This window comes from Nematolebias whitei, chromosome 22 (assembly GCF_014905685.2).
Source record: "Nematolebias whitei isolate Nwh7 chromosome 22, NemWhi1, whole genome shotgun sequence".
NCBI classification, from domain to species: Eukaryota; Metazoa; Chordata; class Actinopteri; order Cyprinodontiformes; family Rivulidae; genus Nematolebias; species Nematolebias whitei.
In genome coordinates, this window is record NC_056519.1 from 3,050,106 (window position 1) to 3,064,240 (window position 14,135).

A 14,135-nucleotide genomic window follows, 5' to 3' on the forward strand; every position below is an offset into this window, starting at 1 on the left:
TTGTAACACAAGTGGTTAAGGACAGCAACAAACTCCCAAGCTTTTGTTTTTACTTCTTATGGAAGAGTCCATGTCAGAATTAGGACGAGCAACAAACTCCCCTCTCTGGCTTTGGAGCATTCCAATTTCCCAGTTTTTTGTTTGTTTATTTTTTCACAAAAGGTACAACAATGAATGGTTAGCTTATTTATGTATATATACAGTATATTGTATTTATTTATTTGTGTATTTATTATTGCTTAACCAAAGACAGAAATATTGACAAGATGAACACCTACAACTGATTAACTTTTAGAGTCAGTACCATTCATGATGGCCGCCACAGTTAAGCAACCTTAATAAACACAACAATGGCTGTAACACAAGCAATTTTACAGATAAACAGCTAAAATCTGGTATGGTAGTAGCTGAGAGTTATCTTCAAATTAACGCTATTCACTGACCAACACGTTTGCTTAAAACATTGCCAACAATGATTACAGTCAAGTTCAGGAATCTTTATCATCACCAAGGGACCATTTGTTTCAAAATCAGTACAAAACATCCGTACTAAACAAGATGTTAAAATAATTGTACAGAAATCATCAGTTCATTTAGAAGCCTGATCGCTACAGGGATGAATGAGTTTTTCAGTCTGTTCATTCTACATCTAGGCAGTAGATACCTGCGCCCAGACGGGAGCAACCTGAACTCACCGTGGAGTGGATGATCAGGATCTGCCAGAATCAGTTGGCCTTGTTCACTGACCTCGCTTTGTGTAGGTCAGTGAGATTCTGCAGGGCTTTGCCAGCAGTTTAAGTCTGAGACGACTTCTGTTGGGACTTATTGGAGCTATAGAAATAAACTGAACTGAACTACTTGATTTATTTTAATGAAATTTTCAGAAATCACAAGATGTTCATCTACAGCTGCTTTACATCTGGAGTCAACCCCATTCAAGATGGATGCTACAGCTTTCTACCTTTGCAAACACAAAGATAGTTATAACTTGGTCAGTTTTACAGATAATCACTTAAAGTTTACGGGGTAGTAGCTGGTAGTCGTCCTCAACATATGAGCAAACACAAAATGGAACTGTAGCGGCCAAATTAAACGCCTTCTTGAATTGTGGCATGCGTCTTCTTAAAATTAATAAGTAAAATAAATAAGCTCTAAAAATCCACAAATGTATAAAACCCGCAACAACAAATGTTGGAAATATTAAGAAATTGTTTCACAGAAATTCCCGCAACTCACTGGCCGCTTCAGCTGTCAATCACTGCCGTAGCCCCGCCCACGGCGCGGACACACCCATCTGCTCAGTCGCGTGTCACTCATTTAGCATTTTTTATCTGCAGTGCACGCGCGGAGAGCTGGCGTAAGGGGCGCACGCGCCGTATGTGTGTAAGCGTGTGAAAGTGAAAGGTTACGGCGGGGTGAAGACATCAAACGCGGACACCTCTGCCTGCTGTGAGCGCGTGTGTAAGCGCGTGTGTGTGCACGTGTGTGTGTGGTTCCTCCTCCTGCTGCTGCTCGGTGGAGGCGCGGGGCCACAGAGCGGCTGCGGCACTGGATGGATGGAAGGAGCATGTGTGCGGGTGCACAAGGAGCCTCGGGCGGCGCGCGCGGAAGGAAATAAAATTCATTTGATTTTATTTATTTTTCATCTTTTATGAATTAACTGTTTGTCGAGCCGCCGAGCAACATGTCAAACTTAAACAGAAGCAAGAAGGACAAAGAAATCCTGGCAGAATACGAGAGCCAAGTGAAAGGTGAGGCTTTGGATTGTCGCACCTTTGCATGGAACCGCACACACCTGCGCGCCAGCGGGGCGCGTGCATGCATGCAGGGTGTGCTTTACGCCTCGCGCTGAGACGTCAGGGTTTGTGGGTTCATCCTGAGTGCTGCATGGCGCCTCAGGGGGGAGGAGGAGGAGGAGGTGTGTGGTTTTATTCAGATCTGCTGATCTTTGTCTTCATCTGGAGACAGGTGAAGACACCTCCTGCTGCCATGGTTACCACCTTTCATTCATCATCATCACCATCATCATCATCAGCACCATAACATCATCCATCCCAGGATGGGTCCACCTGGACTGGTCCGGCGAGGTGGGCCCGGATGACCCCTCGGACAGAACCTCCAGGTCCAAACGGATCCGCTGCTGTAACTATGTGCTCCTCAAGTCTGCCTCCCTGCTCTGGCTCCTGATTGGTCGGAGCAGGAGGTGGCGTGCAATGTATACACAGGAGGTGGTCATGGCTCCCTCACAGGGAGGTGAGCCTGATGGAGAAGGTAAAAAAAAAAAAGGGGTTCTGGTAAGGTGGTTCTGGAGCTGGACTGAGCATGCTCCCTGCACCTCCTGACGATGGTGGCTTTAATGAGAACAAGGAGAGGAGGATGAAGAGGAGAGAGGAGGTGTTTCCCGCTGCTGCAGAAATGCTGCGTCTGCATGAAGGAGATTAATAACTCCGCACCTTCAGAACCTGGCGCTGAAGTTCTGATCGGGTTCTGCATCAAACAGAGGTTGTTTGAATCAGTTTGTTTTTAGTGTCTGGACTTCTTTTCAACTTTAGTTCTCATCAAGTTAAAAAAAAAAAAAGCTGCAACTCAAGGGGTGAGCCAGAGTCGCGTCGACCCAAAGATCCAGATTTCTGTCAAACTTTCAGGCTCTTTGTTCCCAGCAGCTGAGACCCCCCACCACTGCACCACCGTTCCATGTTCAGAGGATGTTTTGTGCATGACCCTCAGCTACTACCACCACAAAGTTGAGCTCAATCTGCACAGTTACTCTGTTCTCTGAGGTCAGTTAGCTGCAGCAGCCATCTTGAAGTGAATTGACTCGCATGTCCAATGAAAGCCTGTCTAGTGGATGATGATATTTTGCTAACAGACAGGCAGACACGAAGCATTACCCCCTGAATGTGTGGTGGCGGGTTTAAGGAGGTTCTGGTGGTTTGAAACCCTCCTGTAGCACTTTGGTTTGGCTCAACCACAGTTTGGTTTCGGTCCAGGTGCTGAGCGGTTCTGATACCATCAGGCAGCTGGACCTGTGGTCCGGACCGACGCTTCAGTCTGGATGAAGGGACCGGACCAGCAGACACATTAAAAGACTTTTTTTTTTAAACCAAGGAATTTAGGAAGCACCTTCAACCGTTTCCGTGTCAGTGGGACAGGAAGTTCACGCTGTGGCCGTTACCGTGGCAACCAGGTTCAAGGACACGAGGGCGAAGAGGCGCCAAAGGCACCTCGTCCAGACCTTCAGATCATTTCCTGAGTAATTTTTAAAAAAAAGCTAGCTTCAGGTTGTTCGTTCAACCAGAGCAGATTATTTTAATTTTTTTTCCAAGACTTCAGCTGCTTTTATTATCCAAACATGAGGCGCATGGCACTCTGTGTTAGCAAAATATCTCAATAGCTACTGGACGGATTTGCTATTAGGTGTGCTGGAAATATTTATTCAAGACAACTCAGTTCAAGATGGCTGCCTCATCTAATCCTAATTAGCCATACCAAAAATAAAAAGAACTGATGTTAGCTAAAATTCCATGTGGTAGTAGCTGAGAGTCATTCCCAACACAGACTTTGAGCACAACACTTTGTGCTGGACCTTTTGCCTAAAACCTGGCATTACAATTAATTGTCTGTTAGCAAAATATCTCATGAAACATGGGACACATGAAATATTCACTGAATGAACATCTGGAACTGAGAACATTTTGGAGCAAACCTGATTCAAAATGGCCACCATGGCTAAGCAAACACAAAAACAGCTGATGGCTGAACTAAAAGGTGTTTCTTTTTTCCTGCATACGTAAACAAAAACTTGCACAACATTCAAAGTAATATTTATGATTTGTTTTTCAAGTTTCTTGGAAAGGTTATGAATAGTTAATATCTTACCTGCTGTAGATAGCTCTTTCAAGACCCTCATCTGACAAGCTAATGGCTGGTCTGAACTTTTCCAAGACCAAAGCGGATCGCTGTCATATGAATACAACTCAACTTACGCAAACACTAATTTATGAATTGTCTTTAGCCCTATTCACACGGAGATAAGTTTTACCTAGGGACCACGTGTAATAAACAAAATACTCCCCAACGTCCGCTTTTTTTGTGGCGCAGTCAAACAGGATAACCAAAGCCTGAGATTTAGCTGAAATTTACAGATATCTTCTGATTACGATGTTAACGCGCTGCAAGTCGCATTAAGTTCAGATGGACAACTTGTCACCGGCCGCGCACGTCCGCTGATCCGCAGGTTGAAATGGACTTGTGACCTGTCCGCGGTGTCCCCTGCCTCTCGTACAGTGATGGCTGGACATGGGCACCAGCAACCCCCACTACCCGAAAAGAAAGAAGCAGGTAAATATAATGGATGGATGGACAGATCAGCTGATCACCGGCTGCGTGCGTCTCCGCACCTGCTGTCATCTGCAGTGAAGGAAGTAGCAGCATCTACAAAAGTCGAAGCGAGCAGCGTGTTAATTTAAAATAGCCTTGTTCTATATTTTTTCCAAATGATTTTGCTTAAACAAAAACAAAAAAAACGCCTCATTACGTATCGGATCCCGCCCATTTCTGTCCAAATCACAGAGATGTCTATTCACGTTGGATTACTTTTATCACAGGACCTCGGAGTTTATCAAAATATAGTAGGTAATTTGCGGGGTAATTTTTACTTTATAAATTACTGACATGTCCGATTCACATGGGATTAACAACACAGACAATCTCCGTAATTATTACAAATTGCATGTGGTCCCTAGGTTAAAATAATCCCATGCAAATAGCGCTTTTGTCAAGTTGGCACATGCTAACAGCAGCAGTATGTGTGAATTATTGTGTTTATTTACAGTAATATTTCTGCCAAAGCTGTGGTAATACTTCGATTCAGTTTATTTCTAAAGCTCCAAATCACAACAGAAGTCGTCTCAGGGCACTGAACAGGAACATCCACACATAAAAAATACAATAAGCAAAGTTCTCTAAGGAAGCAGCAGACCGAGTTGAATCTTCACTTCGTCAGTCTCCCATCCTGAGCAAGCACAAAGGAAACAGTGGAAAGGAAAACTCCTTTATAACAGGAAGAAACCTTCAACAGAACCAGGCACAGGGCGAGCGGCCGTCTGCTTGGACCGGAGGACAGGAAGTAGAAGCAGACGAACACAGAATGACAGGTCCAAGTGAACTTTCTATAGGAGGAAAGACAAAAAACATGTTAAGATAGAAATAATTACAAATACAAGCAGGTAGAGTAGAGCAAGTAAAGACGGCAGCAGCGAGAGGAAGTGTGGTCAATTTGTCCTCCAGCAGTTTAAACCAGCATAACTAAGGGATAGCACAAGAAACCCAAGCCAATCCCAACTATGGGATTTATCAAAAAGGAAAGACTTGAGCCTAATTTTAAAACTGGACAATGTGTCAGCCTAACAGACAGAAAATGGAAGTTGGTTCCACAAGAGAGGAGCCTCATAACTGAAAGATCTGCTCCCATTCTGCTTTTGGAAACTCCAGGAACCACAAGTAAACCTGCAGTCTGAGAGCGAAGTGTGGAACAATAAGATCTGTAATATAAGACGGAGCTCTTTAAACAGTCTGGTTGGGATGGGATCTGTCTGACATGATGATGGTTTGGATGAAGCTTTTAGTTTTGACAATTCAGAGCTCAACAGGACAAAAACTGTCCAAACAGAAATCTGGTTCTAGTGACGTTTCTAAAGCTGCCCCGTCTGACGGGGAATCAGAGGCAATATCAAGATTTAAATTATATTGTTCACATGATCCACAGACATTTAGTAGATTCAAGTTTAAAAATGGCTACAAGTCAGTTTGGAATTACAGACTTCGGAAACGTATCACTATTCACAAAGAAATGTATATTCAAACTATCTTTTTGGCATTGCGCCTTCATATTTAAAAAAGTTACAACATTTCAGTCAGAGCTGAAAACCTTCCAATGGCCGCAGTGGTGCTGTATTGTGGTTGAACTGGGATTTTGACGTGTTCTAAACAATAAGACCCATTTCTTTTATTTCAGTCTTTTTTTTTTTTTTAAACCGACGTAGAACCAAGATGGCTCCCAGTGCAAAGAGAAGTTTTACTTCTTCCGCTTGTAGCTGACACTTTGTCCCTGATAGAAGTTGATGGAGGCTGTGATTTTCTAAAGAAGACGGTTGTTTAAAGAATCTTTACATGAAACAAACAAAAAAACAGACCGGGTATGAAAGTTTGAATCTAGGCCTGTTGTGATAAACAATAAACAATTAATCGCATGATAAATGAAAATTATCGACCTCATTTTCATTTATCGGCTTTATCATTTCTTCGTGTCTCTCTTTCTACTGAAGACACTGGATGACAAAAGGCTCAACTCCGGTGCTCTTCACTGACCCCTTCCTTTCTCTTTAAAATTTGTTTTAACGTCCAAAATCGCGTTTTTGGAGCTAAGCTGAGAAGCTAAGCTGCGAGCTAAGCTAACAGGCCGACCTCAGGAAAAACCCTCCATCTTGCCGAAGCTCCAAAATTCACAGTTGAAACTCGTGCCTTCGTCTAAAAAGTTGTTTTTCTCTGCAAAAAGAAGCGGAGAACTTGTTTACTGTTTTTATTAAAAGCTTTGTGTGAAATATGCTAAAGAGCTCAAACCACACCGAGCGTCCGCCATTTTGAGAATCGAAGAGAGACGTTCCTCCCATTTTTCTTAGAGACACGCTGCTCGCTCCCTCACTATCCATCCTTCAGTTCAGTCATACTGCCATCCGGTGGTCAAAAAAGGTACTACACTCAAAACAAATAAACATTTATTTTAAAATTTGCCAATAATTACTAATTGTTGTCAAATTTCAAACATTATCAATTTTTGAGACAATTAATCGCCCAGCAAAATTTGTTATCGTGACAGGCCTATTTAAATTTTAAGAGTCCGTTCTTTATGAATGAAAGGAAGGAGAATTGTTTTAAGATGGCAACCAACCACTTTGGTCTTGATCTGTCGTTAGCTCGTCAACGCTGTTAAAATTAAACTCTTTTTGTCCAAACTCAGGCTAACTGAAAAGCAATCTACAGCAGGTAAGATAGTAACTGTTTACAACCTTTCTACAGAACTCACTTTAAAATGACAGAACTACTCCTTTAAAAATTTTACTCCAGAGATAAACGAGTTAATGCTCCGACTGATACTCGTGTCATTTTGACATACGACATCACAGGAACACTCTCAGTTTCTGGTTTTAGATTTTTTCATTTAGTGCAGCTGAACTCTGATTTAAAAAAACTATTAAATACTTAGTTTAATTTTAACAGCTTTAACAGATCTATGTTAACATAGATCTTCTATATAATGGGATCACCACTCTGACAAAAAAAAAGTTTCTTTTCAAAAAGAATATACAAACTAGTAATTATGCGTCTCACATCTTTTAATACCATATGCAGTGACTTGCCAATCAACTGGGGTGGCCAGTGCCACCCCGGTCACCCCTCTAGCTCCACCCCTGCAACTTTCACCACAAACTTTAGCTCAATATTTGTCAATCAGACTGAGTTGTACAACTTTTTGAGCTTGCTTAGATTTGATTTGCTGCAACGAGCACCTTGAAGCAGGTTGACTGTAGACGCCCATCCAGTGGTTCGAGTTATTTTGCTAACAGACACTCTGAGGCACAGATGATTGGTGATATTTGAGGGGAACCGTTGAAATGAGCCTGAGCTGGAATCAGCCGACAGATTAAAGCAGGTCTGTTTCCACGCTGGTGGTTTGTCGTCTGCAGCTCCTCTGATCAAACTGAACGTCTCCGAGGATTCTGAGGAGATTTCACAGATCAGGAGTTGAAACGCAGCGGCTGGACGTCCTCTTTTGTCTTCCTGCAGACTCTGATCAGAGCCATTGATAAAATCTCTGCTCCTCAGCTGAGGAGTCCTCCTCCTCCTCCTCCTCCTCCTCCTCCTCCTCCTGCTCTTCACAGGATGGAGGGAAGAGGCTGAGCATTCAGTGTTTCCTGTTAAAAGCTCTACTTTTCATTTACATTTTAAACTTTGTTCTCTGAATTCTGCTTCAGCTACTAGCTTCCAGCTGCTTATGCTACTTTTAGCTGTTAGCTTCCGTTTTGCTTTAGCTATACTTTTGCCACATTTAGCTTTTGGCTACTGTTAGTTTTAGCTTTTAGCAACTGTTTTGATAATTTTTTTCCGCTTAGCTAAATTTTTGCATTTGTATAGTTTTGCAAATTTTACCTTTTATTTACTATTATGCAAATTTTATTTAGTATTTATGATTTTGATAAATTTACATTTTTAGCCACAGTTTTGCTAAATTTAGCTTTCAGCTATCGTGTTGTTGGATGATATGAAGTGTACCTACAATTTTTGTTTTACTACTGTTTTGTTGAGCCGATACATTTTAACCAATTTAATGTTTTAGCTATAGTTTACACATTTATTTAGCTGTATTTAACTTTTAGCTATGGTTTTGCTACAAATAGCTTTGAGCAACAGTTTTACCAAGTTGATGTTTTAGCTAAGTTTAGCTATTTTTCTCTTTCAGCTAAGATTTGTCTGTATTTGGCTTTTGTTTTTTTTTTGGTTTAGCAACGTTTAGCTGATTTTAACTTTTACTAGCATTTTTTGCTAATAGCTAATGTTTTGCTAGTTTAAACTTTTAGCTACTGTTTTGAATTGTTTATGTTAGCTGTGTTTGCTTTTAGCTACCCTTTTGCTGTTTTTACTTTTAGCTATGTTAAAGCTAATTTTTATTTTAAGTTATGGTTTTGCTACATTTAACTTTTAGCTACATTGTTGGTCATTATTAAGTTCAGGTACAATGTTTGCTTTTAAGTACAATTTAGCTAATTTTACGTTTTAGCTATGGTTCTGCTAATTTCCTTTTTTTGGCTACAGTTTCACTATATTTAGCTTTTAGGTATCGTTTAGCTAACATTTAACTTTGAGCTGAAGTTTTTGCCATTTTTAATTGTAGCTCCAGTTTTTGCTTTCAGCCACAGATTTCCTGATTTTAGTGTCTGCTGTTTCATTCCAATAATTCAGCTAAACGTAAATTCTTCAGCTCGTTTCAGCTGTCATTCAGCACTCATTCACATTTTTCACTTTCATAGCAGCGAGCAATAATCCCTGCCTCTGAGCGTGCATCTGTCTTTTGTCTGTTAGCAAAATATTTAACGATCCACTGGATGGAAGAGAATGATTCTCCCAGAAACTAACCATTGATGGTACCTCTACATCTGATTAACTATTGGAGCCAACCCAATTCAAGATGGCTGCCGCAGCTAACTGAACACGGAAAACACAGAAATGGCTACAACTCCGTTAACAACTCAGATATTTAGCTAAAGTTTGGTGTGGTAGTAGCTGAGAGTCACTCACATCCCATACTCTGTTAATAAATTACATGTAGTGTAAATATTTTACCAAAAACAGCTGAAGATTAGCTCATAATTGTCATCAAAAGATAAATTTAAAACTTGAGGCTGATATTTTCTGAGTGAAGGTCATTCAGAGGTCATCAGCCTTTACAGAGAAGAGGAAAATTAACTGACTTTAAACATTTAGGGTTCGGTGTGTTTTTAAAGAACAGCTAAAAGATGAATAGTAGCAGAAAAGCGGGTGTTTGATAGGATGTGAATGTTTGCCTCGGAGCTGTTCGGCTGTTTGGATGAAACTTGATGAAAAGCGACGTGAATCGTTTTGTAGGCCGAGAGTTAACGCTCGCACTCTTTGATGTTCTGTCTGACATGCCCAAGGAAAAGATAGCTGGAATTAAAGGAGACGACAGAAACACTTTAGCCTTTTACAAATGCGTCTTTGGGAATATTTGGAATTCCCTTTTTGCCTGATTAACACCAATAACTGGCTAAACATTCCTCAAGGATAAATAAAAACAGGAGAACATCGTTTCACTTCCTGTGGAGGCACCAACAAACTCTAAAGGGCCGCTCCTGTAAGTTTTTACCATCTGACTGTCCTATTTCAGCTGTTCATTCATCAAAACGTTCGGCTCATTCAGGAGATGGACGCTGTGACTTTTGGTTTCTATAACTTTTTCACTGTTTAAAATATTAAACTTTAGTTGCAAATATTTCCCCAAAGAAACAGGTTTTAAAGTGTTTAAAAATATTGTTCTCCTGAAATGTGCTTCAGCTACTGGCTCTGATTTGGTCTTCTTTTGCTACTTTTAGCTGTTCTTTTAAACGTTTTAGTTTGTAGCAAACACTTTTTGGTACGTTTAGCTTTTAGCCAAGTTTTTTTCTATTTTTAGCTTCTATGTAGCCTTAAGTTATTCTTGGCTAACAGTTTGCTACTTTCACATTTTAGCTAACCTTTAGCCAGCCTTTTGAGCTGTTAGTTTTAGAGTATCACTTGGCTAATTTTATTTTAGCTAGCGTTTTGCCGTTTTAGCTTGTAACCAACTTTTAGCTATTCTTAACCGCTAGCTAACGTTTAGTTGTTTCAGCTATCTTTTTGCTACTAAACCTTTAGGCAGCCTTTTGCTACTTTAAGTTTGTATCTAGTTTTTTAATATTTTGATTTTTAGCCAGCTTTAGGGTATCCTTTTGTTAATTTTATGTTCTAGCTAGATTTTTGCTGTTTTTAGCTTGTAGCCAACATTTTGCTGTTTTTAACCTCTAGCTAACATTTTGTTATTTTAGCTATTTTTTGCTACTTAACCTTTAGATGGTTTTCTGCAACTATTAGATTTTAGTGAGTGTTTTTGATACGTCTAACATTTAGCTTTTTTTAGCATCTAGCTAGCCTTTAGCAATTCCGCTAGTCTTTTGATCCTTTAAATTTTTAGCTTTTTAAAATATTTTTATTTTCAGCCAGCCTTTTAATTTATTAGTTTTAGTGCATCCTTTTGCTAATTTTATGTTCTAACTGGCTTTTTGCTGTTTTAGCTTGTAGCTAACTTTTTGCTGTTCTCAACCTCTAGCTAACGTTTTGTTATTTTAGCTATTTTTTACTACTTAACCTTTAGACGGCCTTTTGCAACTTTTAGATTTTAGTGAACATTTTGATACTCTCAGCAAACATTTTGTTATTTTTATCATCCAGCTAGCCTTTAGCTGTTTAAGCTAGCCTTTTGTTACTTTAAGTTTTTTACTAGGTTTTATTATATTTGATTTAGCTACTTTTGGTACTTTTATTTGTTAGAATTTTTTTTGCTACTTTTAGCTACTTTGCTACTGACATAATTTAACCTTTTTGTTGCTAACGTTCTAGCTAGCCTTTTGCTACTTTAGGCCTTAAGCTTACATTTTACTACTTTTAACTTGAAATCAACCTTTTTAAATGGACTTCAGATGCTTCTAGCGAGCAGTTTACTACTTTTAGCTTGTGTTTTGCTGCTTTTAGTTATTAGCCTAAAGTGTGGCTGTTCTTGTAAGTCAGTTTTGGCTCCTTCAGTCGACTTTAGCTCACAGTCCTATCTGTAGTTTGAACAGAAATCTTCCTGCAGTTTGACTTGATGGTGTTTTTGTCCACTCAGCTGTTTCTTCTGCTACTATTACTGTTTATTTTGTTGGAGTTGGCATGGCTTCGGCTGTTTTCAGACACAGAATCCCAGCGTGTGGATGGTTTTATCCTCCCTCTGCTGCCCACGGTCACACTCCAAACAGGAAACGCTTCCCTGGAGGCCACTTCAGAGCAGTGATCAAACTGCTGACTGCTCCGAACAAAACCGCCGTGTTTGACCTGCGAGCGTTCTTCCTGCTCAGCCGTCGGCTTCAGCTGCTTGGTTAACAGGAAAGTGTTGCAGCTTCACATGTTAACGACACAAGATGGCAGCCATTTTAATTGAGTGAGCAAAGAAAAAGATGCGAGAATCGATCTACGCTCGCACATCACATGCATCCACAGTGTTTTATAGACTCTGCAGTTTTCCCACAGCGGCGTGTGCGTGTGGTTGTGTGTGGATGCGGCAGATGCATGCTCTTCACCTTCCTCATCACATGGTTCACACACAGTGTGTGGTTACCAAGACAACAGGTAGTGGAGTCGATAGGGTCTTCAGGGAAGTGTGTGTGTGTGTGTGTGAGTGAGTGTGTGTGCGTGTGTGAGAGAGAGAGAGAGAGAGAGAGAGAGAAGAGTAGCATTGTTTTCTGTGCTCGCTCTCTCCAGTTGCTGCAGAAACGTGGAGCTGTGAAGCGTGCAGCCAGGCTCTACCAAGGCTGAGTCAATGTGTGTGTGTGTGTGGGGGTTTAGTCCAAGGTGACTCCATCAGAGACAAATGGACAGAATTCATCTGTGAAGATGAAAATAATGAAGAAAATAAAGGAAGAAAACAAAAAAAAAAAATAATTTTATTAAAAAAAATATATTCATGTTTATGTGAGTTCAAGAAGGAAAACTGTAGAACAAGATGAATGATGTCACCTAAAGTCAATCTTCTTCTTCTTTCGGCTTTTCCCTCTTCAGGGGTCGCCACAGCGAGTCATCCTCCTCCACCTCACTCTGTCCTCACTCCAACTACCTCCATGTCCTCTCTAACTGCATCCATGTATCTCCTCTTTGTCTTTTTCCTGCAGCTGCATTTCTAACATCCTGCTACCAATATACCCACTGTCCCTCCTCTGGACATGTCCAAACCACTGTCCCTCCTCTGGACATGTCCAAACCATCTCAGTGTGTCCTCTCTAACTTCATCTCCCAGTTGTTCAACCAGTGCTGCACCTCTGATGATCTCAGTCCTGATCTGATCCATCCTCGTCACTCCTAAGGAGAACCTCAGCACCTAAAGTCAATATTGTCACTAACTACGATGTTGACGTGTTGTAATTGTGAAACATATTTATCACCTGCCCTTTCATATAAAAATCTTATGATTTCTTAGCCCTCAGACTACATGTTGGAGACAACTCTCAGCTACTACCACACCAGGTTTAAGCTCAGTATCAGTCAAACTGGTTGAGTTATTGGTTTTTGTGTGTTTGGTAAAGTTGATAACTGTGGCGGCCATTTTAAATCAAGTTCATTAAAGTTACTTTCTGAGGATTTCTTTAATCCATCCCGTGGTTTGTGAGATACGTTATGAACAGACACACAATTACATGATTGCCCGCCTTTCAAGGCAGCAGATGATAAAAATTAATACCCGGTGCATCTTCTCAGCGATGTCCCTCGTTGTGCGTTTGTGTTGCAGATGTGCGGACCCAGTTGGTGGAGCAGCAGCGCTGTCTGGAGCAGCAGACGGAGATGCGGGTCCAGCTGCTCCAGGACCTGCAGGACTTCTTCAGGAAGAAGGCCGAGATCGAAACGGAATATTCCCGAAACCTGGAGAAGCTGGCGGAGCGCTTCATGGCCAAAACACGCAGCACGAAAGATCATCAGCAATACAAGTAGGTCAACGGTTGTCATCATGCAGCTGTGGGGAAACTGCTGACCCTGCTGCTGCCCTAAGGTCAAGGTGACCTGAGGCCTAAAACTGAGCCTTCAGGGGTGATTCTGACCCAAGGGCAGCAGGAGGGTTCGATTCATTCTAGATGGTTTGTTTCATAAAATGAGATTTTGGATCAGCTGAAAATAATGTAAATAAAAAAGCTGAAATTAAGCTTGTAGATGCTAATATATACATATATACATTTATCAATATATATATATATAAAAATACTTTAACCTCTAATGTTAAAACTTGGAATTTTTAGGTGCAACATGATCTGATAACACAAAAACAGAGCTCGAGCAGCTGAGAGCGCTTTCAAGACATTTCTCTAAAACCATCCGTAGCTGTGCACAAAAGTTGAAGAACGTTGCAAATATTCTTAAAATTGTTAAATTACTCGTTATTCTACAAAATCAGGTTGACTCGTTCTTTAAGAAGAAAGGCCAAAAGAAAGTAGCTAAACTTTACTAAAAGTAGCAAACAGTTAAAACTGAAAAATGCCAGCTAGTAGGCAAAACAAAACACAAAACGTCAAAGTAACAAAAAGCTAATTAGAAGCTAAAAGTAGCAAAATGTTAGCTAAAAGCTACACATAGCACAAGTCTAACTAATTATAAGAACAAGAGCGCTACAAGCTAAAACTAGCAGAACATTAGCTGAAAACTAAAAGTAGCAGAACGGTTTCTACAATTTCACAAAAGCACAAGAACTACAAAGTAAAAATACACACACACACATATGTATATATATATATATATATATATATATA

At 40.5% G+C, this 14,135-nt stretch overlaps 1 protein-coding gene across 1 annotated transcript in view; it reads left to right on the top strand.

Moving 5' to 3' along the window:
- The first annotated feature begins 1,550 nt into the window (after positions 1 to 1,550).
- Positions 1,551 to 14,135, top strand: part of LOC119428226 (SLIT-ROBO Rho GTPase-activating protein 1) — a 40,280-nt gene continuing 27,695 nt past the window's right edge. Inside the window, exons 1-2 of the mRNA XM_037695875.1 lie at positions 1,551 to 1,751; positions 13,127 to 13,322. Of these exons, the coding sequence (XP_037551803.1) occupies positions 1,685 to 1,751; positions 13,127 to 13,322 (263 nt within the window). The 5' untranslated portion in view covers positions 1,551 to 1,684. The remainder of the gene's footprint in view (positions 1,752 to 13,126; positions 13,323 to 14,135) is intronic.